The 26,495-nt window shown below is 36.9% G+C and overlaps 3 protein-coding genes across 3 annotated transcripts; 2 read left to right on the top strand and 1 right to left on the bottom strand.

The window, feature by feature from the left end:
* Positions 1-719: 719 nt before the first annotated feature.
* Positions 720-2,357, bottom strand: LOC137729163 (probable BOI-related E3 ubiquitin-protein ligase 3). The gene is made up of 3 exons (XM_068468010.1): positions 2,044-2,357; positions 1,553-1,928; positions 720-1,419 (listed from the first exon to the last, which is right to left on the bottom strand). Exons 1-3 carry the CDS (start codon positions 2,097-2,099, stop codon positions 787-789), a joined length of 1,065 nt encoding a protein of 354 aa, XP_068324111.1. The 5' UTR covers positions 2,100-2,357; the 3' UTR covers positions 720-786.
* A 14,167-nt stretch (positions 2,358-16,524) lies between these two features.
* On the top strand, positions 16,525-19,955 carry LOC137727246 (G-type lectin S-receptor-like serine/threonine-protein kinase At4g27290). Its single transcript, XM_068466102.1, has 7 exons — positions 16,525-17,833; positions 18,065-18,217; positions 18,315-18,445; positions 18,567-18,777; positions 18,972-19,209; positions 19,293-19,443; positions 19,647-19,955. The coding sequence occupies exons 1-7, from the start codon at positions 16,525-16,527 to the stop codon at positions 19,953-19,955; spliced, it is 2,502 nt and encodes an 833-aa protein (XP_068322203.1).
* Positions 19,956-22,845: 2,890 nt separating this feature from the next.
* On the top strand, positions 22,846-26,466 carry LOC137728059 (uncharacterized). The gene is made up of 4 exons (XM_068466942.1): positions 22,846-22,966; positions 23,926-25,026; positions 25,474-25,858; positions 25,970-26,466. Exons 2-3 carry the CDS (start codon positions 23,982-23,984, stop codon positions 25,824-25,826), a joined length of 1,398 nt encoding a protein of 465 aa, XP_068323043.1. The 5' UTR covers positions 22,846-22,966; positions 23,926-23,981; the 3' UTR covers positions 25,827-25,858; positions 25,970-26,466.
* Positions 26,467-26,495: the final 29 nt, after the last annotated feature.

Raw genomic sequence — 26,495 nt, 5'->3', positions numbered from 1 at the left:
AGTTGCCGTTGCGGGCAGTGATGAGTGCTATTGCCACAGCAACATTTGCGCGCGCACGTCCGACGTGTCAGCTTTTGCCTCTCACCTGTCCCTTTCCTCGCCCCCTCTCTCGTTGACCCCACGTTTCGGAAGTCGCGCGTGCCCGCGACGCCCCACCGTTTCCGGTTACCTAGTTGGTCTCGATAGAACAGCGGCAGCGGATTAAAACAAACAACGAAATACAACGAACGTATCACGTCCCTCACGTCAGCGGTCCCCACATACAACTCTGAGCCACCGCTCGCTAACATGCGCATCGCATCTGCCTGGTTAAAATGCGCCTCATTATCCATTTTTCTATCCAAAACTAAAACTATACAATTTAGGAAAACAATAAACAATGCAAACAAAAAATTGGAAGGGTTGAAATTTGCAATCCACTAGGTATTCACATAAATTATAACTAACGTTCAAATAATATTTATATTACATTCATGTAAATATTGTAATCGATTCTGTTTTTCAGGACAGCAGAATTTTTTGGTGGGTTTTTTTATCCCATGAAAATTAAATTGTTTTCTGCGGTTTTTTAACTCATAAAGTTGCAACTGCTGTGGTGTCAATTGAGTTCTGAAGTGAGGTAAATGTGAATTAATCCAAGGATTTGAAGCCAACCCATGAACCTAAAAAATTAATTATTAATTACTCACAAGAAAAATAATAAAGAAATTAAGAGAAAATTAGGAAGAAGAACAGATTTGTATTGATGAAAATTTGTATTTTTTTTGGGAGGTGAATTAATTTGATCTAAGACATGTTAACATGCACACTAGCGTTCTTGGGGGATTTACAGATGGGGCAAGTGTGCAGCGATGATCCGCACACCGTACACAAACAAAGGTGCCTACAGGGCAAAAGCAACACGCAGGCCTCCTCCGTCCCGCAACTCCTGCACCACCTACTTGTACTCGACCTGCATCCCCCGCTTGTACCTTCCTCCCCGCCAGGACCCTCCGTACCATTTGTACTAGTAGTACCCTTCACCGTGCGCCACCCATCTAACCCCACGACTCCGTCGTTTCGGCCTTCGTCGCCTCCGCTGCTTCCGCAGCATGACTGGGCGTCGTCCATGAGCGCGGTGGCGTTGGCGTCGTTTTGGTTGTTGTCGTCGTCCTTGGCCTGGTGTGCCAGGACCTGCTCGAGGTTGGTGCGGAGGGCATTGGCGGTGGCCTCGTTGGTCTGAGCGAGGTCGCGCCATATTTGATTCTCCATGCACAACGACTTGACCCGCTCTTCCAGCGCCCAGTTCAGCTTCCCAATTTTCTGAATTTCTTCCTCTTTTGCCCTCAGCCGTTTCACCACCCCCACCTCAATGGCATCTATTATCCGCCGCGCCTGCCGATTCCTCTTCTCCTCGACCTCCAATCTCACCTTCTCCATCTGCAAAATCGAAAAATAAACACATCCCAGATCAATATAACCGGATACAAAATACCCATCAAATAATCAAAACACCAAACACCAAATCCGTCCGAATCCGTCGAATTTCTAAGCTCTGTATTTTGGTACTTACATGTTGGGAAATGAGACGGTCGACGTCGAACTGCTGCTGCTGCACGTGCAGAGAAATGTCCTCGCCGAGAAAAGAGAAAGCCCCGCAGTTCTTGTAGTTGGTTAACGGTGGAGTCGGGTGCGAAAACGAAGGGCTGATGCCGTTGCCAATCGAGTCTCTGGACCGCTTTCTCGGGAGAGTGATCGGAACGTTGTAGGTGAGGCCGCTGTCGGATTTCATGGCGGAAGTCTTCGGCGGCATTATAGAATCGGCGATCACGGAGTTGTACGTCGGCGGCAGAGCCTCCCCCGCCACTCCTCCGGTGGATAACGGCACTCCGTACCCAATCTGAGTATTGTAAAGATTCGAGTTCCCTTGAATCTGGTTCATCATTTCCCTGAAAACGACAAAAAAATAACACCAAAGCAATCAAATTTTTGCCCCGAAACATCAATATTAACAGACCCAGATGATAAAATACAGAGAAAAAGATGAGAGATTGTGAAAAGTACCTGTTGGGTATGAGTTGGGATGGAAAAAGATTGAGATGCCGGGCTTCAACAGCCATGGATTTTTATGGTGAAAGGAGAAGAAAGCAGCGGAAGCAAAGGAAGCGTTTTCTTCGGTTTTGCAAATTGGTGTGGCGATATGTATAGAGAGAGAGAGAAGCGTTATGGAGTTTGGCAGTGGTTCTTGTTTGGATTTGGTTTAATGGGTTTTTGGTGCTTTTTAAGAGAGAGGAGAGAGGAGAGTAGAGGAGAGGGAGGGAACAAGTGTGAGGAGGAAATGAACAAAAGGGCATGCAATAGAGGTGGCGAGGATGGATGGGGGGTTTTATTTAGGGCTTGCTTTGGTTTATAAAAAAAAAGGGAGAAAATTAAATTAAAAAATTAAAAAGATAAACCCAAAAAAAAAAAAAAAAAATGAGTGCAGTGTGAGAGTAAAGGTTAAAAAGGTGGAGAGAGAGAGAGAGAGCGAGAGAATCAGAGATATATATATGGATTTTGACCGTTTTGTCTATATTGGGATGCAGTTACCAGAAAGACCCTTCCGTATTGTGCTTGTTTTACTTGACTCCTAATTCGCAACCAACACAGTAACAGAGATCCGGTCAGTCCGTAATTTCAGCGATAACTGAGGGGCGTATCCGGAACGCCAACGCCTCGTCTTGCCCGTATCTGTTTTCCGGTCCTCCTCGCAGAAATAATTTATTACTTTTTACGTCGGTGATTAATCAAATGAAAAATAGAGAAAGTGATGTCGATAACTGACATTGTGGGCAGGGCATCTGCCACGCAGTACTTTGCCCACTGGGGCCCGCCACGGGAGGGAATGCCAGGGGCCGCCACGTAGGCACAGCTATACTCCAAAGCGCCAAGTCACCCTACGGAGCCCGCCTGCCTCTCTGTTTTTGCCCATAAAAAATTCAGTGAATTCACAACCGCAGCTGCAGCAAGTGTGGGGCCGGGTGGGCAGGGAACACGACGAACACTCATCCCTCCGAACACGTGCGAGGGGCCAGCGTGGACTTGCGGGGACCACCGAACTGACTTTTGTCAATCACAAGGCTAAAACTAAATAAATAATATTCTAATATTTTTTAATATTCTAAAATAATAATACATAAATAAGTAAAATATCAAAAAAGGTCAATTACCATATACAGAGGCCTGTGTGATTAAATTAATTAAAGGGGGACGTTGGGGGAGTACGGGTGGTACGCCTGGAGGGTGGGCCCATTTGGCAGTTTCTATTTTTACTCATGCGCATAGCATGGTACGTTTCGCTTTGTTTGGTTCAGCTTTGGACTGTATCTGCCACGTGGACACCATTTCCATTTTCTTATTGATGTGGTTGCCAAAACTTGCTAGTTCAATCTAAACCAAGAACAAACTTGAATTCCAACCAAATCAGAGCAACAATGAATCAAAGTCTTCATAAATTTGTCATTTTTTCTCTATTAAACCAAACTTGATGCGATAAATAGACGAACTGAGAGCAACAATTTGTTGACTTCCACATTGGCTCCACAAAAAAAAAAATAATAGTTTAAATATTCTAACCGTACTTCAACTAACATCGAGATTTTTTATGATAAAATTTCACACTTGACGATTGTGTAAGCGTTAATTATTAAGTTTGGGACAATATCGATGTTGTTAGAAGTAGGTCATTTACTCATCTTTCTGATAATTCTACTTAATTCACAATCAACAATTCATTGAATTCTCCTTTCAGTTTCTATCCCACGGCTCCATGTTCGCTCTCCATGTGAAATTGTTCTTTCAGTTGGATTTTTTTTTTTTTTTTTTTTTGGAGCCATGGCAACCGAAAAAAGAAAAAGAGGCTTTTGCTAGCTGCTTGTCGCTCCACACTCACTCTCCCAATCAAATCATCACACCCATTCGATTGATCTTAGTCTTTAGTAGGTCATGCATAGTTGTCTACGCACATGCGGTAATTGTCAAATGTTAATGTATGTGAATCGAATTTATCTAAATTCGTATAAAGTAAATTTTAGTTTTCATTAAATAATGTTTATGTTATCAACGCACATGCGATAGTTGTCAGCCGTTAGCATGTGAATTAATCAAATTCATTTTAATTTGTATTGATGCATGTCTAGGTTATCATAAAATATAAGAAAAACTAATAAAAATGGTTTGAAAACTTTGAATTTTAACGATAATGACAAAATAAAGGGTAAAGTGAATAGTACCATGATTAACTTTTTAATATAAAAATGTGATTTTTCGTTAAAATAAACAATACTGAGAGTTTTTCATTAAAGTTTCCAAAAATATATACATGCAACGGTAAAGACGTTTTATTTTCATTCGTCATACATGTCCACGTGTGTTGTGCATGCACGTGAGATCTTAACTAACAGTCGCACATGTGTGGGCAACAATTTTTAATATTTACCGCTATTTCTAAAATTCTGTTTGCCTATTCAATTAAAATTAGGGGTACATCCGAATCCTTTTATCTTTGTCAATATACGGCACGTAAAATGTTATTCCGAGTCTCTAGAAATCAATGTGAAGTGAAAGTTGCATAACATGACATGTTTACGTACATGTATCGGAAATTAAACGGCACATAGTCCAAAAACAATTTGTTTCACACAAACCTTTATATTAAAGTGTCACACATTCGGATTCAAATACCTTCAAGTGTATAATAAATTTGTTTGACAAAAAAAAAAAGTTTAATAAAATTTGACAAAAGAAGAATGCTACGTATAAGAAAATCATAATGATCACGTCTCTATAGGCTACAATTTAAGCTTTAATTTTCCAAATTTGACAACAACCAATAAAAATACTTTATTTTTTTATTAAATATTTATTGGTACCACATCTACTTGATAAATATAATTCCATCGCTTTTGTGAAAACTTTTAGCCGTTTGAGGATAAGGGTTCATTTTCTGCAAATGTTATTGGTGTTTCGAATGTTCATTTTCTACAAATGTTAGTGCATCAAATATTGGTTCCTTAGACAAAAACAACCGAATATTTTGTTGCATAATATACCTCGCATCCTTTATGTTTTCACGTGACATAATGTCTGAGCTTATCTTAATTTAGCGGTGGACAATGGATGAGAATAAATGTTCATTTAACTTTTGTTGTTTTACTTTATCATTCACCGTTGGTTAGAATTGGCACGATATGTGACTACAATTTTCTTGAATTATCGAGTCTAGAAGAACGGAACTGCTGACTTGGACATTTTCTAATCTACTATTTTCTAAAACTTAAAGAAAATATTACAAATCAATTAGAATTAATTTATTGCTTCCCATATTAGAGCCATACTTTTTGCATCTAAAATATTTCCTTCCATTTTAAGCATGCATCTTGACCAAATCTACATTTGACAGCATGCCAATCAATCCCAACTAATTTTTCTGAATTTTTAAAGTTCAAGCTTCATCTGATTAAATTAGTATAAAATGTAGAACCTAGTGAATAAAATTTGTTCCATTTCGGAGTTATCCAGTTGCGCTTTAATTCCTTGAGATTGCTTGGTGTTATTTCCGCATAATTGTGAATTAGTAATCAAGTTTTGTTAATTTAGGAAAAACGTTGCTGCTAAGATTGGATTAATAAGGATGCAACTTTGTAGGTGGTCACGATGTTGACCCTAAATAAAAGCATGAAGATACCAATAATAGTTGATGGATGCTCATAAGCGATATAAAGGGAAATACTCAGTAGTTATGTTATAATTTAGTCTCCTATGTTACGTTCTTACATTTTTACACTAAATTGAGGAGAAATTTTACAGTAAGAAATCTCATTTCAAGTCACAAGATATGTGGATAAAACATACCATATCTTACAAAAAGTAGCTTATTTCCTTTATTGAGTTTATGAGTATCTAGTATTTATGTATGAATCAGTCTTTCGAATTATATATATAACACGTCATAAGTTTAATTCTTAATTAGTCACCCTGCTACATGACATGACAAATTCTACTGCTTTTTTCTTCAAACTACAACCATAAAGTAAGTACCCAAGAAAAGGAGATGTTATCTTTTTTAATTATGTAATCATGTGACAAGTTTTTATGAAACGAATGACTAAGGTCGTCTTTAAGATTTCGGAGGCTCTGTGCCACATTTGACACATGTTTTTGTGGGGTTACTCTGTAATATTTCAATGATCCGAACCATCCATCTTTTATGTCTTACCTCAAAGATTATAGTTATAAAAAATCACTCAAATTCGAAACCAGGTAAACATTTGATTAAATCTAGTGTTTTTTACGAACTGCATTGGTCCATTTTTTTCATGACAAATAAATGTCTTCATGATTTTGGATTTGTCTAACTTTTTGCAAGGATGGTCTTTGAATAATGTACTAAAATATAGATTGTTCAGATAGCTGAATTAAATTACAAAGTGGTCCTTAAAAAATAGGTGTCAAATGTATGTTCCCGGATTTTAACTATATATATATATATATATATAGTTAGATGGCGAAAATATTTTAGGATTCCATTCAATTGAACCTCTCACTCCTCCTAAAATCGCTATTGTGAATGTCACAAGTAGATTTATAAAATAGTTGCAAGAGAGAATCCCTAGTTACACAGTTTATAATAAAAAGATGAACTCTCATTCAAAATTGGCTTTCGCTTACCAATCTGTCTCACGCCCTACTCTTCCTCCACATCACCTAGATCATGGCACGTTTCTTCTTAATTAGTTAGGCAAAGAAAAATGTGTAAATGTTACGAAACCCCAGCATGCTAACATATGCAAGGAGATACCCACTAGCCTGTGTGGTCGATATGCATATAAGAAAAATGAATATAAAATATATAGCTAGGAAATATTCATGTACCATAATATATACCCTCTTGATGTATATAAACCCCATACGGCCATGCCCTACCGCTCTCCCTCCTTAATAATTCGATGCTATCAAATCATCGTACCAAGACATCGAAGATGTACCTTTCCCATAAAAATATGTAAATAATATTTTTTTTAAAAGCAAGACAACGGGGTGACAATGGCATTCATTATTGCCACCCATAATTATTGAATACAACGATATTGTCAAGGCAAATTGCATCACGGTTAAGCAACTATAGTTTTCTTTTATTTAATTAAATTAGAAATGTTATTTTAGTCACTCGGTAATCAATTGATACATGGCCATTTTTCGATTCGATATCGTCTAAAAGAATTAAAGTTATTTAGATTCACATAAAATGACGGATAAATGAATATGTATTTAGTGTTTGAGTCTCTATTCTTAATATCAAATCAAACGGGAAGTGATTATAAATCATTGACCGTCAGAAGGTCAAGAGAACATGACTCTAAAAAAATAGTTTGCAACATTTTCCAAGTACTTATGCAAAGGGGAGGAAAAAGTAACTTCAATCAAGGAGACAAAATAACAAACAGATCTGTCATTTAATTAGTGACCAAAAGCTTTGCCACTAAGTTAATCAATTAAAGTAGCCAACAAGCTAGGGTTCCGCAACTTTGATCCTGCACATAATCTCTCATTTGCGGAAGATTTGAGGAGGCATAATCTGACATTATTAACAACTTTTCATTAATCTGTTGGTTTTTTTAATGAGTACACTGTATTAACAACAATTATCCTTGTTTAGTACAAATATAATATTATTCAGAGACTTAATTAAAAGGAACTGTTATTAGCACTCCAAAAATTTCATTGTACACTCCTCATAACTGTATTTTTCTTTCTAATTATAGAAAGTTTGAAGTGCAAAATGAGATTTTTTGAGTGCTAATAACAATTCCCTAATTAAATAGTAATTTTACACAAACCCACATGGTTAATGTTATTATCTCTTTGGTATGATATAATGTTGCATGATCTAGCAGGGCATGCCGTACAGACAGAGTCACAAGGCATATCCAGCATGGCATCCTAATCTTCGATCTTCTCGAGTTTTCTTCGGCATAATTCAGGCTGCTTAATCACGATAGTTTAGTTTTAATTAAAAACGTTGGACCACAAATAGACACTAGTTTGTTTTCTTTTCTTTTCAATTAAAGACTAATGAGAAGAATATAAGACAAGGCTAAGGCACACAATAGCAAATCAAAATCAACTTTGATGGTTGAGTAACGAATAATCAAGAGAGACGATATTAAAATCTCGTTTTTGGTTGGTACATGAAGTTTGAAAATGCGACCATGGATGATATAATGCCACTAGAGATTATCTTCTTCAGACTACTAATAAAGAATCTACAGAGATAAATGTGTGTGGAGGAGACTCAAAACCAGCTTCTAACTGCCCTTTATGAGGGAAGTGTTGTCCTCCCTATTGATTGAAGATTGTTTATTCAGGATAACCGTTACCTGAGCAGATGCGTTCATCAAATTTTGGTTTGCCGCATAAATTGAGAGACAAAGTTTACTGAACAAACCATATATTCAAATAGAAATTAGGTAAAATGTTCTATTACTATATAGTCTTGTATCTTATGTTTTCAATCTAAATTATGTATTTAAACAACTATATAATCAATGATCTGATACAAATTCTCTGGCAACAATTTTTTTTTTTTTTTTTTTGAACATCTATCTCCATTTTACTCTTACTAATTAATTTGGAAAATATAGCTTGATCTACTACTTATTATATTAATCCCGTCATTATATGATATTTAAAAAGAAAAATGCTAAAGTTAGGTAATAGTCCTACCCTATTAGCCTCGAATTCGATCATACAATTAAACAATCGGTTCGAAACTTCATGAAAGAGAGAGAAAAAGATACCATGTCATGAACAAGAGAAATGAAGCATGAGTGATTCCCTCTCCACCTCTCCACCTTTCATCATCTTTCTCTTTCATTGTAGCTCTATTATTGCCGACCCAACCGCATCAACCATTATTTGGCTTAACCACTACCGAAATCCAAAAAGCATGCATCAAAAGTAATAAAAAGTTATAACAAAAACACTACAACCAATAATATTACATTTTGATTGCTTTCCCTTGTAAGAAAAGATATACAAAATCTAACTGCCTAGAAATATAGCTGTTGGAAATTCAACGGCCAGGAAATGACTCACGTCATCCCCAATTTTGAAGGGTTAAGTGCGCTTGCAGCTCGGGCCCCAACTACATTTTTTGTTGATCCACTCGCTGTTCTCGGCGTGTGTAATCCATGGGCCTGGCGCAAAACAAATATTTAGGTGGCTAACGCTAGGCTGACGTCTGCATGACGTCAAATTCTCTCAGTCACAAGTTCGGGCAATTCTAACCCGTGTGCTCAATCGAGCTTCCCAATAGTCCAGTTGATTGAGATGCGGAGGAGGGGTTTTTGGATTTTAGGGGATTTGATTGCCCAATTGCCCAAACAATGTTCTTGAGGTGGACTTGCTCTAATGGTAAGGATGCATATGATGATGAGTAGGCGTAGACTAGATTCAAAGTTCGACCCTCCAATATTAAAAAAAAAACAAAATCTAGGTTTGAGGGCCAAGATTACTTGAGGCATGCTATCATGATAAGGATTCGATACAAATTAGATACAAATTAGTTTAAAAGGACGGAAAGAAAAAAAAAGAAAGATACGTACGTTGGGAATCATGTGTGCTTGTGCTTCACCACCTTTTATTGAGCTAATTGTTTTGCAACCTTGACTTGTGGAGATGGAAGTTTTCTTTATCTTTATTTTTTCCTTTTTCTTTTCTTTCTTTCATTCAACTTAAAGTCGGTGTTTATATTCTACATGTGATCTCCACCCTTTTTAACCCCCACATTACGCAGAATCTCTCTCTCTGTCTCTCTCTCTCCATCTTTACACCTTTGTTTTTCCCTTTTCGGGAATCTCTCCCTCATCACCCCAACAAACATATAAAACCAACCCTTTGAATATGTCTTCCTTCCATTCATCTCTTCCATCAATACATAAAACCAAACTCACATTTGCTAATGCATGCATGAGATAGAGGAGGATATGACTATTCCATGACACCGTTACATCTTTACTGTGACAAATTTTTCACGTTAACGTTATATTATTGACACGAAATAGTACAAAAACAATATATTTGTGTTGTATAAGTAGATAATGAACATGGTTGTGTCTCATTGCAGAAGCTAAGGCCATCTCCAACCGAAGGGTCCAGAGGGCCAAATGGCCAAAAATAGCTCGAAAATCGTCTCCAACCGAGGGCTAGGCTAGAGGGCTCGTGGGCCCGACAGAATCTCAAAGGGCTGGCCCCTTCCAGCCAACCAACTAGCCTCGGGCTGGCCAGAATTTTTTTTTTGTGTCGGATTTCCTGTCGGTTATATCCGACAGGAATACATTTAATATAAATATGTTCCTGTCAGTTATATCCAACAAGAATCCTTAAACAAAATTTTAAATCTAACAACTAGCTGATGTCAGCTAGCTGTTAATTTTGATTTTTTTTTTTTTACATTTTTATTTAATTTTTTTTCATTTACAAAAATTTTCCTATAACTTCTATTTTTTTCTATAACTTCTATTTTACAAAATTTGTTTCATATATTTTTTTAAATTCTATTTTTTTTTCCCTATAACTTCTATTTTACAAAATTTGGTTCATATTTTTTTTTTTACGTCATTTAGCCATTGGATTTGAATTTAAGTTGTAGTAATTTTTAAATTTAAATAATAAATTATGTTTGGTTCTAAGGTCCTCAGTTGGAGACGGTTTTTTGTGACAAGGCTAAAATGAGCCATTTGGCCCTCGGTTGGAGATGGAGGTAAATATGATCATGTACTGTTCATTAAAATATTAATATCTTGAAAAATCAGAGAATTAAAACGAACCCTCTGACCAGCCTTCGGTTGAAAATGATCTAAGATAATGAAAGGAGACTTTTCCATTTGGCTTTGAATTAATACTGTGCTAGAATTGTTATGACAACCAAGTGTGATGCTTACTGCTGCTGCTGCAGCTTTCTGATGGGGCCTGGTGTGATGGGGCTATCATTATTTCTTGTATTGGAAACATACCTTACTTGTGCGCAGGATGCTTGGAATTTGGAAAATATATATGTCTGCTTTATATGTATGCAATCTTTTTTCTCCTCACTCTTTCCATTTGCGAAAGTAAAATTTGACCGTTTGGTTGGGGAAAGTGAGGGAGAAGTGGCATTCATTCATGGGGCCTGCATGGCGGGGTCGGCTCCTTTGCAGAGCATCCCTGGACCCACTCTAGCCACATGATTCTGTAGTCATCTATCAATATCCAGTAACTTCTGAGAACAAAACTGGAATAAGTTAGTCGAGAGATACTTTCTTCTCACCGATTTATCAAGTGATAAGTCTCTCTTGAATGATAATTGATTTTTCTAAAAAGGATTGTTATTAATATTCTAAAATTTTTATTTTACATTTTAAAATTTTTAAAATAAAAAAAATATACACATATAAAGAATGTAAGATGAAATTTTTGAAGTGTTAATAATAATTTTATTTCTAATTACGTGACAATTAATGATTTGAATATGTTTTTATAGTGTTTTGTGACAATTTTGTAGTGGTGTCATTTGTAGTTTTGTGCATGTCGTAGTCGTGTAGGTGTTTACTCTTGTTCGTTGTTTGTGCAAATCCACTCCAAATTAATTTCTTAGTCACTTAAGCTACGTATTCTACCCAATTCGCACCTTTGTAATCTGTATTTATTTGTAATGACAATAAAATACAACTCTATCGTTTTTTAATAAAGAAAAAAAAATCTCTCTCTTTCTAATTATTGAACAAAATTTAATGGGGTTTTTGCCATGAACTGAAATTACCCCCACAACAAAGTACGAAACTCGGAACATTGAATGATAACACAAATGCAAAAGAAAGAGAGTAAGTGAGGGATTTGGAATGGGGTTTGGGAACTTTTTAATTTGGATATGGAAAGGGAAAGTGATGTATACTTGTGATGACAAAAGAAAATAAACAAAAGTAATGCTTGGATCGATCAGAAATGAGCATATTTCCCAATGCATGCATGCATCTCTCCCTCTTTCCATCTCACTCTGGCTCTGTGTGTGTTTTTGGTCATAGGTGGGTGTCTGCCTGCAGGCTTAACATGTGCATTTCAATACTACTAACACTTTGGGACAAGTCCATTTCACATTTAATTTCCTATATGTATAATATAATAATTCACAATTCAATCGACAGACGAGAGAGAGAGAGAGATATTTGTCCCGATCGAAACTACCTCACCACCAACAGCCAGCCATAATATAGGGTTTTTATTGCATATATTTTCTATATCAATTAATTTAGTCTTTGAAATTTACCGCTCCTCATCAATTTGGTCATTTCTTAGACTTTTGTTGGTAGAACCAGCGGTTCTAATAATATAGTGACACGCAAAATATATTAGAAAAGAATTTTAAAATTTAAAACAATTGGAAAATAAAATAATAAGAGATTTTTTTTTTTTTTAATACATCGATATTTTTACACTAAGGAGAGTGAGAGTTTGACTAAGCCACACAATGAGCAACCTAATTTGGTATCAAATTCGTCATCCATGATATTCGAACTTAAGATCTCACACTTCTAAATAAAGAGAAATATCGCCTGATTGTAGTACCGAGTGACAAATAATAAGAGAATCTAAAAATAAAAAATAAAAAGTCAAAATGCGGAAGAATCGTGCCAAGGACATATCAGTCCCAAGATTGCCTCCAGGATCGATTTGTTTTTTTTAATTTTATAATTATTTATTAAATTTTGTACATTGTATCGATTTGGGTACTCCTCCATGTTCTTCGAGATGTGAAACCCTGCACCACCAAATCACAAATCAAAACTAGGGTTTAATCGACCTAGAAATCAAAATCCCCAAATCCCAACACCTCACAAATTACAGTAAGAGTTTTGCCACAATATTTTATAATGTTGACACAAAAATTAACGTTTGATTGTGAGATGATAGAGAATCTATCGAGAGTCCCACTTTAAACGAGTCTATTTAGCATTTTTCATTTCTAATCTACCTAGCTTTAGAGGACTATCCATAATTATTTGTAACAAACGAGGCTTTATGGTTAATTTCCCAATTTTATTTATTTATTTTTTACAAACAATATTATCTACACTCAAGGTTCCAAAAGACTTTAGGTGCTAGTCGGGCGATGAGCTGGGGCATAGCGGCTGGGGCTTAGCGCCTAAGTGGACTAGGCGGATTTAAGTAAATATATTATATGTCATGTAAAAAGTGCTTGTTTATACTTAAAGTATATATAATTTCATCATAAACTACAAAATAGAATGATATATATATATATATATTATGAAATATTGAAACATAATGAAAATATGGAGAACAAGCATATAATATGTGTTCATTTAAAGTATTCAACAAGTCTCTTATAATTTATTGAAAAAAATAAAATACAAATGAAAGTTATCTATTTTCTGTCTAAGTGAGTTGTAATCTAGGCGGATTTGGACGGGCTAGGCAGGTGCCTAGCCAGTCTACGCGGGTGTCTCAGCAGGTCTCTCAGCAGGTCTAGGTGTCATTTCTTAATTTTCAAACGCCTAAGCATTAATCGGGGCAGCGACCAGCCGTCTAACATCTAGGCTGGGCTTAGGTGGCGCTAGGCGGGGACTTTTAGAATAGTGTCAACACTAAGGGAGACGGGTGGACTTAACTTTACAATGAGCTATTAATAATGTGGTTCATGGTTTACTACTTTGATTTCTGATGAGGAAGTTGGTAATACCCCTGGATCGTCGCATAAGTAGCTCCCAGACTACCTGATTCATGGTTTGGTACTTTGATTTCTGGTCGTTCTTTTTGCTTTCTGCTCACTTTCCAACAGACGCTATTGGGCTCTTAATCCACTCTTGCTAAAGGAGGATCCAACCACGAATCTTGAAGGGCCAATGTTCTATGGAAACTATTGAGCCCATGATCCGTATTCGGAAAAGTTACAAGTGAGGAAGTTGGCAATAGCCCATGACCAACCCATGACCGGCGTAATTCCGTCCAATTAACTTTACCTCAACTATTCTTCCCTCGGGCCCAAATGATATACTTATGAAATGGGTCCTTAACTAATTGGAAATTGGATAAAGGTGTACAAGTAATCTTAACCGCAGTCAAAATGTGTGTAATGCATATTATGGACTTATTTGAAAGTACATTTAAAATAACTAAAAACATAGAAAAAGTATTTTTGAGTTTTAAAGCACTTAAAAACATAGTATTACCAAACTAGCTTCCATGCACGCGCTCACATGCTTGCAGAAGACATTTTTTGAATCACGACGTGTTACACGCATTTTACATGTTTTAAATGTATTTATTAATGTAGATGGAAATGAATAATAAATACATTTAATAAAAGCTGTCTTTCAATTTCCATCTACATTTTATTGAATTTACATTAAGATTAGAAAAAATAATATTTAATAAACAACTGATTGCTAGCCTATTGTGAGATTAAGCTCACACCCTTCCCTTAGTGTAGATAACATCGTTTGGTAAAAAAAAAAAAAAAGATCATTTCACAACTAATTGAATCACATTATTATATGAGTGCGAGAGACTTTTTTATAATTGGCACTACACACCTCTTAAGTGTTTAAAAATTGAGAAATAATATTTAATAAATAACCAGGTGCAAAAGGTATTTTTTTGAATCGCAGCACGCTAAGCGCGAATTAGACATTTTAAATGTATTTATATACATGAATTGCTTCAATATTTTTTGATTTCGTTATTTTTTTTATCACCGGTGCTATGTGCCTTTTAAGATGTTTTAAACACAACATTCATGATTTTTCTTATTTTTTATTATATTTTTCTTCCCCATCACGTGGGCGGTGGACATCATCAACTTTGTCATTTGTTTATTATTTTTTCTCTTCCCTTTCATTTGTTTTATTCTTTTCTCTCTTACCATTTATATTTATATTATATTTTATGATGATCAAATTACCAACTTACCCCTGTATAATTTGATATATTATTTTGAACAGGTTTTGAATTTTTTTGGTTGAGGGACAGTTTGTTCCAATTCTTTTTGTTGAAGTGGGGTGAAACCAAAATTTTTGTCTCATGCACGAACCCAAATTCCACTGTTCATCACACTGCTCTCCACTGTTCATCAGCCTTTCGGCTTTATATATAATAGATTAATGCTACAATTATCTTCAAAGCATTACTGAAAGTCAAATAGTTAGTCAACCCTAAACAAAATGGCAAATTTGGTATGGTTGATTAGTGCGTTTATGCTTTCGTGGACTTTTTAACAAATACAAGTCAAGCCGTCCACAGAGACACACATGCGTATAATACATACTATATATTTTTTGTATGGAAAAAGATGCTAGTTGGATCGTTTTTCTGAGGATCTTACGGATTCTGTGATTGAGATCGTTCATCGTATATCATGAGGTTAGAAATTATTTTAAAATTTAAAATTAAATATAAATAGTATATAACGAAAACAGACCGCACAATGTACGATGAACGGTCGCGATCAAAGGCCAAATCCTTTTCCTTTTTGTATCACCATATGAATAGGAATTGCATATGACGTTTTGACGTAGTGTTGAAAAGTAATAAGCAATCATGCATATGCATTCCCGGAGAATTCATAAAAGCTCGATTCTACTGATTTATCTTTTATCTAATAACTAACTATTTATTCCACTAACGCTATCGCTCTGCTAAAAAGTAATAGGAATTGTGTAGAAATATTAGTCTTATGTTTGAGCAAACGTGAATGGGACTTAATTCCAGTTAATTCACATCACATGTAGACAAACAAAAATCTCAATTAAGATGTGCTTACATCTTCTGCTGCTCATCCTCATCACTAGTGCTGCAACATTTTCCACGGCATATAAGGTCAATACAACAAGAACATTTCCGTCCATGGAGATGGTGAGACCATTGTCTCAGATGGTGGCACCTTTGAGCTTGGTTTATTAAGTCGCGGTGCTTTGTAAAACCGATACGTTGGGATATGGTACAAGAAATACCAGTTATGACCGTCGTTTGTGTAGCTAACAAGGACGCCCCCCTCGCTTATTCATCGCCGTTCTGAAGTTCACCAACCCCAAAATTCTTGTCCTTGTCAACCAGAACAACACAGTTTAGTCCTCCAACACATCAAGACCTGCACAGAATCCAGCGGCACGACTTTTGGATTCGGGAAATGTTGTGATGCATGGACACGGAACTGTCGGGCTACGGTAACATAATTATTTGACTGAATCCAAACCTAATTCGACATCAGTTTCACGTTGGAGAACAATTTGTCTTCCTTCGGAATACGCCCAAGTATTCAACAATATTGAAGAAAGTCAAAAATAATTATTCGACAATATTGAAGGAAGTCTAAAATAATTGATTGCTTGCAGGAAAAGGTATTCACGTTATTTGAATAAGGCCTTCAAATGACAGACAAAAATGCATATCACACATGTACGAGGAAGGGTATAGAGGGACAATTAGATCTTTAATATTCAGTGATTTCCCATGAATTTAATGGAAAATCCATTGAAAGCTTCAACTAAGATGTGCTTGCTTCTTTTCTACTCTTCTTTGCTGCTCATCATCGCAGCGGTATTCTCCACAGCCGATGACGCCACAAGCACATTCCAGTCCATTGCAGATGGTCAGACCATAGTCTCAGATGGTGGCACCTTTGAGCTTGGTTTTTTCAGTCCCGGTGCTTTGAAAAACCGCTACGTTGGGATATGGTACAAGAAGATATCTGTTACAACCATTGTATGGGTTGCCAACAGAGACACACCCCTCACTGATTCATCCGGCGTTCTGAAGGTCACCAACCCCGGACTTCTTGTCCTTCTCAGCCACAATATGAGCACAGTTTGGTCCTCCAACACATCGAGAACTGCACAGAATCCAGTGGCACGTCTTTTGGATTCGGGTAATCTTGTCGTCATGGATGGGAGTGATGTTGACCCTGAGAATTATCTGTGGCAAAGTTTTGACTACCCTGGCGATACATTCTTACCAGGTGCAAAGCTTGGTAGGAACACAGTTACAGGCTTCAATTGGCATTTTAGATCATGGAAAAGTCCTCAGGATCCTTCTCATGGAAATTATACATATCAACTTGGTCCCAAAGGATATGCAGAAAAATTTGTGAGGGAAGGTTCAGTCATAAAATTTCGGTCTGGACCATGGACTGGAGTCCATTTCCAGTTCAGTGGAACGCCTCAGCTAAATACAAGCCCCATATATACATACAGTCTTGTTTCTGAGCCTGATGAAATTTACTATAGTTACAAGCTTCACAACAACTCAATCCTTTCGAGGGTGGTGTTAACTTCAGATGGAATTGTGCGGCGCTACACGTGGATTGATAGAACCAAAGGTTGGCTGCTTCAACTAATAGCACAAATTGATAACTGTGACAACTATGCATTATGTGGTGTCTATGGTGCATGTAACATTGAAAAGGCCCCGGTATGTAGCTGCTTGAAAGGATTTAAACCAAAGTATCCTAAAGAATGGGATTTGGTGGATTGGTCTAATGGCTGTGTGAGAAATGCTCCGCTGAATTGCAGTGGAGACGTGTTCAAACAGTACTCGGGGATCAAATTGCCTAGCACAGAACAGTCCTGGCATAACATAAGCATGAACCTCAAGGAATGTGAGATGGTGTGCGCAAAGAACTGCTCCTGCACAGCTTATACAAATTTGGATTTCCGGGATGGGGGAAGCGGGTGCTTGATGTGGTACGGTGATCTGATTGATATAAGATACTTCGCTGAAAACGGGCAAGACATTTATATAAGAATGGCCGCTTCAGAACTAGGTATGGAAAAAACACCTGGTGGTGATTATGCATTTATCATATGCTCGAAAGAAAGTCAAGATATAACGAAGTGAAATGTTGTACTAATTCCAACAATTAGAACTTTGAATTTTGACACAATTAGCAAATTCTTCTCTTAGCAATGATTCGTTGGATGATAGACAATATAATCTTTTTTATTTATTACTCTCCGACTCATAATTTTTCTGTCATCAAAATCATCATTCTTAGATCATGTAGACGATACAAAGATCAACGCTCAATACTCTGAATCCAATGTGAAGAAAATGAGGATCATAGTAACCAGTACTGTGTTGTCTACTGGACTGCTGATCCTGGGCCTTGCCCTGCTCTATGTCTGGAAGAAGAAGCGCCAAAAAGATGGTAAGCTATTTGACTTTCTACTCTTCTGCCCCTCAGTTTTCTAAGCTAGGTAGTATAGTTCCATGTTAAATGATTTACTTCACTACGTACTTTGCAGGAAAAGTGAGGTCCAACCAAAAGGAAGACCTAGAGTTACCATTATTTGACTTAAGTGATGTCGTTTGTGCTACAAGTGATTTTTCAAACCACAATAAGCTTGGTGAAGGTGGTTTCGGATCTGTCTATAAGGTGAAATCACAGTCCTCGCTACAATTGTTTTGACATTTCAGCATGTCGCTTTGGTCAGGAGTAACAGATACAAGCAGGGAGTAGAATGGATTTTGATCTGATACGGTCTGATGAATTTCAGGGTACATTGAAAGATGGACAAGAAATAGCTGTGAAAAGGCTCTCCAAACATTCGAGACAAGGATTCAATGAGCTAAAGAATGAGGTTACACATATTGCCAAACTTCAGCACCGGAATCTAGTGAAGCTTCTAGGATGCTGCATTCAAGAAGACGAGATGATGCTGATCTACGAGTTCATGCCTAACAAAAGCTTAGACTTCTTTATTTTCGGTATGACTACTCAAGAACCTTATACATCACTTGACTTAAGTTTCTATTCACCTCATACTTTGAAAACTTACGTCTGATCCTTCGTCGGTTGGCTGTGTAAGGGAAGGGAAGGGAAAGGGAAGTGCAAGATCACAAAGTTGATTTTGTTAGAATAACGAATGTTTTTAACACTGGTGAACTATGCTATTTTGCAGATCAAAGAAAAAACACCTTACTAGATTGGCCTAAACGTTTTGAAATTATTAATGGGATTGCTCGGGGGCTCCTCTACCTTCATCAAGATTCTAGATTGAGAGTAATTCATCGAGATCTCAAAGCCGGTAACATTCTATTGGATGGTGAGTTTAATGCAAAAATTTCAGACTTTGGCCTGGCAAGAAGTTTTGGAGGAAATGAAACTAGGGCTAAGACGAAGAAAGTGGTTGGAACATAGTAAGTATTGTAAAAGATCTATTACAGTCTACATAGTACATACCTTGCTTATAAAGGGTAGTTTTGGACATAATGGTTTGCAGTGGTTACATGTCCCCAGAATACGCCATTGATGGGTGCTACTCGATAAAATCCGACGTCTATAGCTTTGGTGTTATGGTGCTCGAGATAGTGAATGGGAAGAGGAACAGAGGATTTTCTCATCCAGGCCACAACCTCAACCTGCTAGGACATGTAAGTGTCAATATCAATTTGTAGTATTTCGTTGAATGTGACACTGAACTGTCTATTAACAATTAATGACAATAATTGATGTAAAAAGTGGATCCGATTCCACTTAAAAATGTAAAACTTGGTTCGTCTAGCATTATTTTATGTCTTTACTTGTTCTGTATGCTTCTATTTATTCAGTAAAATTGATGGTTGTGATCTTTCAGGCATGGAATTTATACACAGAAGGCATGTCCATTGAACTGCTTGATACATCAGTAGGAGACTCCAGTAATCAACACGAAGTTCTGCGATCCATCCACGTGGGTCTTTTATGCGTGCAACGAAATCCGGCAAATAGGCCAAGTATGCCAGCTGCAGTTCTGATGTTGAGTGGTGAAAGTGCATTGCCTCAACCTCAAAAACCTGGTTTTTATAGTGAAAGGGTTCTAGATGACAACAATGTTGATCCTTGTGCAAACGAGGCTACATTTTCAGCTAATGACGTCAGTTATTCACTATTCGAGGCTCGATAGTTATTATTCATGTTCTGTTTGTATCATCTTAAAATGTCCTATTAATTTGAGTTTCTTGAGTATTCTCTGATCATACAACTTCTTGCTTTACATAAGCTTTACTCTGATATAGGCGGCGACTCATTTGAATTTGAATTGTAGATGCAAATTAGTTATCGTTTATAGATTTCGATTGGATCAGATCATATATTTGAACCACTGATTCAGATTCGACAGGTTTACTGCGTTCTACTGTTTACTAAAATAAAAGATTGAGCTTTTTTTTTCTTTGGTACAACTTAATTAAACACGCTGAAAAACAACCTACAGCATGAAAAAAACTGAGGCAAACTGACAGCAAGGGAAACAAGGTAGCAAAAAACCACCACACTCAGCAACCAAGAACAACGAGAAAGCAGAACTTCGTTGTTACCTGCAGGAAACCTAAACATCGACAAAGAAAGTCTGCAGGGAACGGTAGACACAATGGCATAAAAAATGCAAGTAGCATCCCTGGAATCATTCTGAAAATTTCTGCCGCAATGCAAACAAAAAGTCAATGAGAGGGTACCAAATTAATCCATTACATCTGTACGTAGTTACGTACTGACATGCAATCAAAAAATCACGTGAAGAGAGAGCTAGACGCAATGGGACATACAACCAGTTACAAGACATATTCTCTCCCACCCGAGATACTCATGTTGATACTTCGTTTTTTGATATTTGTATATTAAAGTCAAATGTGGGGGTTCTTCTCTTCCTCTAATTTTCCAACTCACAATTAACTTGAATTACAAGAATTGAAGCGGAGAGAAAACGATACTGATACTTACAACACAACCAATCAGAGCATGTAAGTTTCCTTTGAGCTGAGGGAACTAGATGACCGCATATGAATTTTTCTACTTGACGAACATCGTTCTTTGACTGAATCCAAACCTACTTCTGATTGAAGACAGTTTTCTCAGTTTCACGTTGGAGAACCTTACACATTACTTCACTTAAGTATCCTAAAACAGTAATAGAAAGTCTAGATTCTTAGCGTATAAAAATGATTTTTTGACACATTGATTTGCAGCGGTTACATGTTTTCAGAATATGCAATTGATGGTTTTTGCTCTATAAAGTTCGACGTCTTTAGCTTTGGTGTTTTGGTGCTAGAGATAGTGATTGGGAGTAGAAATAGAGGATTCTCGCATCCAGACCACAACCTCAACCTTCTCGGACATGTAAGTATGACAGTATTAGATGTCAAGTTAAAACCTCTTATCTCTCGATTATGGTACTTGTATAGAGCAGGCTAGTTTTCGTGCTTTAGGCATGGATACTACACACATAAGGCATGCCTCTCGAACTACTTGATACATCGGTAGAGGAATCCATCACTTTGCATGAGGTCGTACGAACAACTCAAATGGGTATTTTATGCATGTAGTTGAATTCGGAAGATAGGTCGAGCATGTTAGCTGCAATTCTAATGTTGGGTGGTAAAGGTGCATTTCCTCAACCTCTAAACCTAGTTTTTACAATGAAAGGGATCTGATTGAACTCGAAATCGGTCATTCTTCATTATTTCACCACTGAAGGCTCGATAAAATATGGGAACTGATTTATGCACATTTAGCCCTCTTTATTTTTATTCATTGATTTCTTATAACTTTGGGAAGACAAGAAATAAACTTGAGTATGTAGAAATAGTTAAAAAAAAGTGCGGAAATCACTTCTCCAAATTATAGTAGGGGTTGATGCAAACAACTTGTTAGAATGGAACACAAATAATATAGAATTGTACACAGAACTTCTTAATACTGTTCATAAAGTACTACATTAACAAAAAGGTCTGAAATTTTGAGAAATAAATAAATAAATAAATGAATCAAATTTTAATCCCTTTTTTTTTCAGCAAAAAGGCAGATGGCAGTTTCGCTAATACTTATCGGAAAGACATAAGACTTAATCCTAACAAAGCATTTTCCATCCTGCAAAGAAAAACAAAGCAAGCATTTTCCATAAATTTCTCCAACTTTTGATCCAAAAGTGTTTTGGGAAAGACATAAGATATTAGTGAGCTCGTTTGGAAACGTTTTTAAAATAATTGAAAATGTTTTTGGAAATGGCATACGAGAGATTATATTCACATACCTTAAATTATTTCTTCCACACATTTTAATTTTTTTAATATTTTCTACACACCATTAACACTTGATAGAAAAATATTAAAAAATTAAAAGGGTGCGAGGAAAGTAATTTGGGGTGGGTGAATATAATCTCACACATTTGGGTTGAGTTTTAAAAATACTTGAAGTGCTTCATGCAAGAAATACTAGAAAGCACTTCAAGTGCTTTTCATAATTCGCTTAAATTTTTACTACTGATTAGTCCCAAAAATTTATTCATAATTCGCTTAAATTTTTATTAAGAATTAATTCCAAAAATATTTTTATAATTCACTTGCATTTTCATTAGCCATTGTAGAAACACATCCAAACAAGTTGGTAAATAGTAGCATCGCCACTTGGTGAGAAGACATTTGACAAACAAAAATGCTACTTTTATCTCTATTAAAGTGATAATACAAATAGGTAGTAAGAGTAATATTATTCTTCGACAAACTCTTTGTCTTTCTGTCAGTTGTATATCCAAAATTTCCACATCATCACCAAGATTTGGTTATCGTCCTCCATCAAGGGGAAGAGGATCCTCTCCTGAGCATAGGATGGAGATCCTCCTGATCACGCAATCCGGACCGTTCAAATTTAATCCAACGGTTGCAATTATTATAATTTTTAAGGAACCCCTTATTTAGAGCCGTTGGATTAAAATTGAACGGTCCAGATTTCATTATCAGGAGGATTCTTCCCCATCAAGGGTAAATGGGGCAATCCACCATCATCAATGTGTAGTAGTGAAAAAAAACAGCACTGTGTTGTGTGTTCCTCTCTTCGCTTTCCCTTTTGTAAAACCCTAATCTTCTCCTGAATTTAACTTTCAGGGTTGCCTGGCTTCTGCACCATTTCCTACCAATACAGGTCAGTTCTCTCTCTCTCTCTCTGTGTATTTGTTTTGAGAATTAAAGGAAACAAAGTGGTGCACTTTTGCGCACTTTTTGGATTGAATTAGTTGATGGGTAACTCTAATTGAAGCTAAATTTGAATTGCAAATTGTTGCCAATTGGTCTTATGGGCTCTCTTCGCTTATGATTTGTTTGTTTGAAAATTGGGGAGCAAAGCAAAACAAATTTTTGAAACAGACTCAACTTTTAACAGTTGGATAAATCTTAATGGAGACAGTAATTTTTCGTCGTTGCACCGAGTGCTTTTGAAGGTTTTGACTCTTGTATATGAACAAAGACTATCTTTTTGGACAATATGCTCAAAAGAAATGTGGTTGCAAGGTTGTTCTAGTGCTTGAAAGGGTGTTTCCGGTCGAGGGTGCTCAAAAGAAATAGGCTTTATTTTGCAGCACTTTACGCAATTTAAAATTTTTCATATCAGACAGTCATTTGCCTTTACCACACTGTTAGTTTGTGTTGAGCATAGATGAACATTGTAGCTGATGTTGGATACACTTCATTTTTCTGACTATTGAGCTTATTAGCACCCTCGCATGCATATATGTAAACATTTGAAAACGTAAATTAAAAAGAAATTTATGTGTTGTTTGCTCATACCAGTAATTGGAAAAAGTTCGGTTTGTTTATAGATAGATCAAATGTCCCCTCGGCATGCAACTTACCGTTGATTTGCATTTCAAGTGTACATTTACGATCAATAGTTGGTCACCATCACTATTATTTTTAAGGACTTTTAGAGAGCACTTTTTCTTTACAAAATGTTTGTGCATGTATGCAGTACTACGCGCTTATGTATTTGTATGTATTTATTTAGTAAATGTGCGTTCTTTACAATACGTAGATGGTTCATTTTTTATGAATGATTATGCTGGTTTCAGTTTATTAATTGAGTTATGGCAATGGTAACCTGTGCAGTGGATTGCTACATACGTCTCTTCAAAATCAGGAAGCAAGTATACCCAAAAGGTTTCATGGCAGTTAATGGCCTGCAATCTCTAGGTCGTGTGAAGTTAGCTGATTTGACTCCTGCTGAAGGCCTTCCATCAGATTCTTACAAACTGTCTGTTTCAACTTTGTCACAATCACTAGCTCAGCATTCTGCTGCCATCATTCAGTTTCCAGTGAGTGATGGGGCTCTTTTGAGGTCGGGTTTAGATTCATGTCACCTCTACTTCCACCAGAAAGCATCATACCCAGCTGCCGATATGGTTAATAACAATGACCCTCGTGACTGGTGCAAGACTTCCGGTTATAATGCAGATCCTCAATTGTGGCTAGAAACCTATGATTACAGACCTGGACTCACTCCTTTAGAGCCCAACAACACAATGGAATTTCCTCCAGCAGGTTTACCAGATATATTTTCAATGCTTGCAAAGGCAGCTCGGGATATATTGGACGCTATCAGCTTCTATTTGAACTTGAGGAGCTCTGCATTTACTGAAGTACTTGATAATGTTCCCTTAAGAAATCAGGAAATATCTTCTTCAGTATTATCTGTCTGCTGTCATGCAAGGCCTTCATTTCAGGGCGCACAACACCATAATTTTACAACCCAAGGGGATGGCCAGTTGGTTATGTATTCTGACCATGAGCATCAAATTGACAAAAGCTTGATATCTCTTGTCAAGTCAGACAAGGCCGGTCTACACGTAAAGGACTTTCATGGTCGTTGGGTTCTTGTGGACGAAAATCTTGGTCCTCAAGAAGCTATTGTTTACCCTGGACTTGCACTCTATCAGGCAACTGCAGGATATGTCAACCCAGCACTGCAGAGAACAGAGCCTACTAATACACAGAGTAACTTGTTTGGGCGATGTTCTTTGTCTTTTAAACTCATGCCTAAATCCATGACCCATCTCAATTGTTCAGAGATGAGAGCCGCTGGTCATGGGGTTGAACCTCAGTTCCAGCTTCCAGTAGCGGTTGATGACTTTATGCAGAGATCTCACCCCACCGATCAACTCTTTAACAGACTCAGTTTTCAAAGTTTCAATTTTCATGCAGCACAAGATGGTATGCTGCATTTAATCTTCTTTACCATTGTTTGCTTGTTTACATACTGTAAATTGATTTCATGAATTCAGGTTTTTTAATGACAGCTTACTATGACTAGGATTGGTTTTACTGAGTGAAGCACATGCAGACACCAAAAATAAGTTTAAGAAGTGAATTTGGCTTACTCTTACGTTGTTGTATGATCAAGATTCACTGAATGTATATGCTAAATTAAGTGAAACTCTGCATAATTTGATAGGCTCTGTTTTCATTTGATTGAGAAAATCATCAACTGCTCAATAGTTTTTGCATTTCTGTTGTCGTAAACAAGGATCTGCAATCTAGAATTATCTTCTAAAACTACCTAATAGTTTGTGCATTGGATTGCACGTGTTCTATGTGTGAGTATCTCTTAGTGAGAAGTTTTTAACAGCAGGTCCTTGGATCGATGAAATGCTGGTACAGGATCTGTGAAGTCTTTGTTGAGGAAGAGAAAGAGTGAAAGAACCAAACCTCTGCCACCTTCCAAGAGATTACGGGTCGAGGCCCAGAGAGTCCTGAAGGAAAGGGTTCAAGACATTGCAGACAAGAAGGGAATCAAGCTGAGGTTCTGCAACCTGAAGGAGTGTGAAAGTCACATTCAGACACTTGATAGCCCATGTGCCAATATAAGACTGGAGATCGGGTGGCCACATGGAGTGCCATTTGTTCATCCCCATGATCTCCCGAACAAGGCAAAGATCGGTTTCCTTGAAGCGTATGAACCTGGTTGGACTGCTACTCATGATATGGAGTCAAGTCTAACTGAACCTGGATAAGCCGGCCAGTCAACACTCAGTTAATTGTAATTGTAAGTCCAATTTAAGTAATCAAGTAAATAATTTCGTATCTGAATAACCAAGCATACTTGCATATTTATGGGTCGTTTGGGCTTTTTATTTTTCTTTTTTTTTTTCTGCAGGACTCGTATGGTGCTAACTTCAATACATGACCACCCGGAAGCGTGTGGTCCAACTTCGCATGCGATGCTCATAGGATGACAATCATGACTCAATACTTCCCATACTTAGTTTTCGGTTTGTATTGACATTTTTGAGAAAAGTTTGTCCTTCATTTCAGTAGTTGACAAAGTGAACGCCATGGATTTGGAACCTTCATCTCCTTTTTGTATCATTTGTACTGAACTCTGAGACGGGTATCGGGAGCAACAGGATCGGAAAAGAGCTGAATGAAACATGGATAGGCGAGTGAATTTTGGTAAGATAGTCGCACCTCCCATTTGGTGTAAGTTTTGATGCTGTAATACACTTGTTATCGAATTTCGAATGCTTTCCGCTGCTGAGTTATAGACTAATGAAGAGAGGGAGCACCAGAATCTTGTTGCAGATGTTCATTAATTAATCTTGTACTCTTTTATGCTGTTGTGCTGATGAATATTTAAGGCACGCCTTTTCTTCATATGGTTTATGAAAACCAAACCAAGTTTT

This window comes from Pyrus communis, chromosome 3 (assembly GCF_963583255.1).
Source record: "Pyrus communis chromosome 3, drPyrComm1.1, whole genome shotgun sequence".
NCBI classification, from domain to species: domain Eukaryota; kingdom Viridiplantae; phylum Streptophyta; class Magnoliopsida; order Rosales; family Rosaceae; genus Pyrus; species Pyrus communis.
The sequence above is the reverse complement of the archived record's forward strand: the minus strand, read 5'-3'. Positions and strand labels throughout refer to the sequence as shown.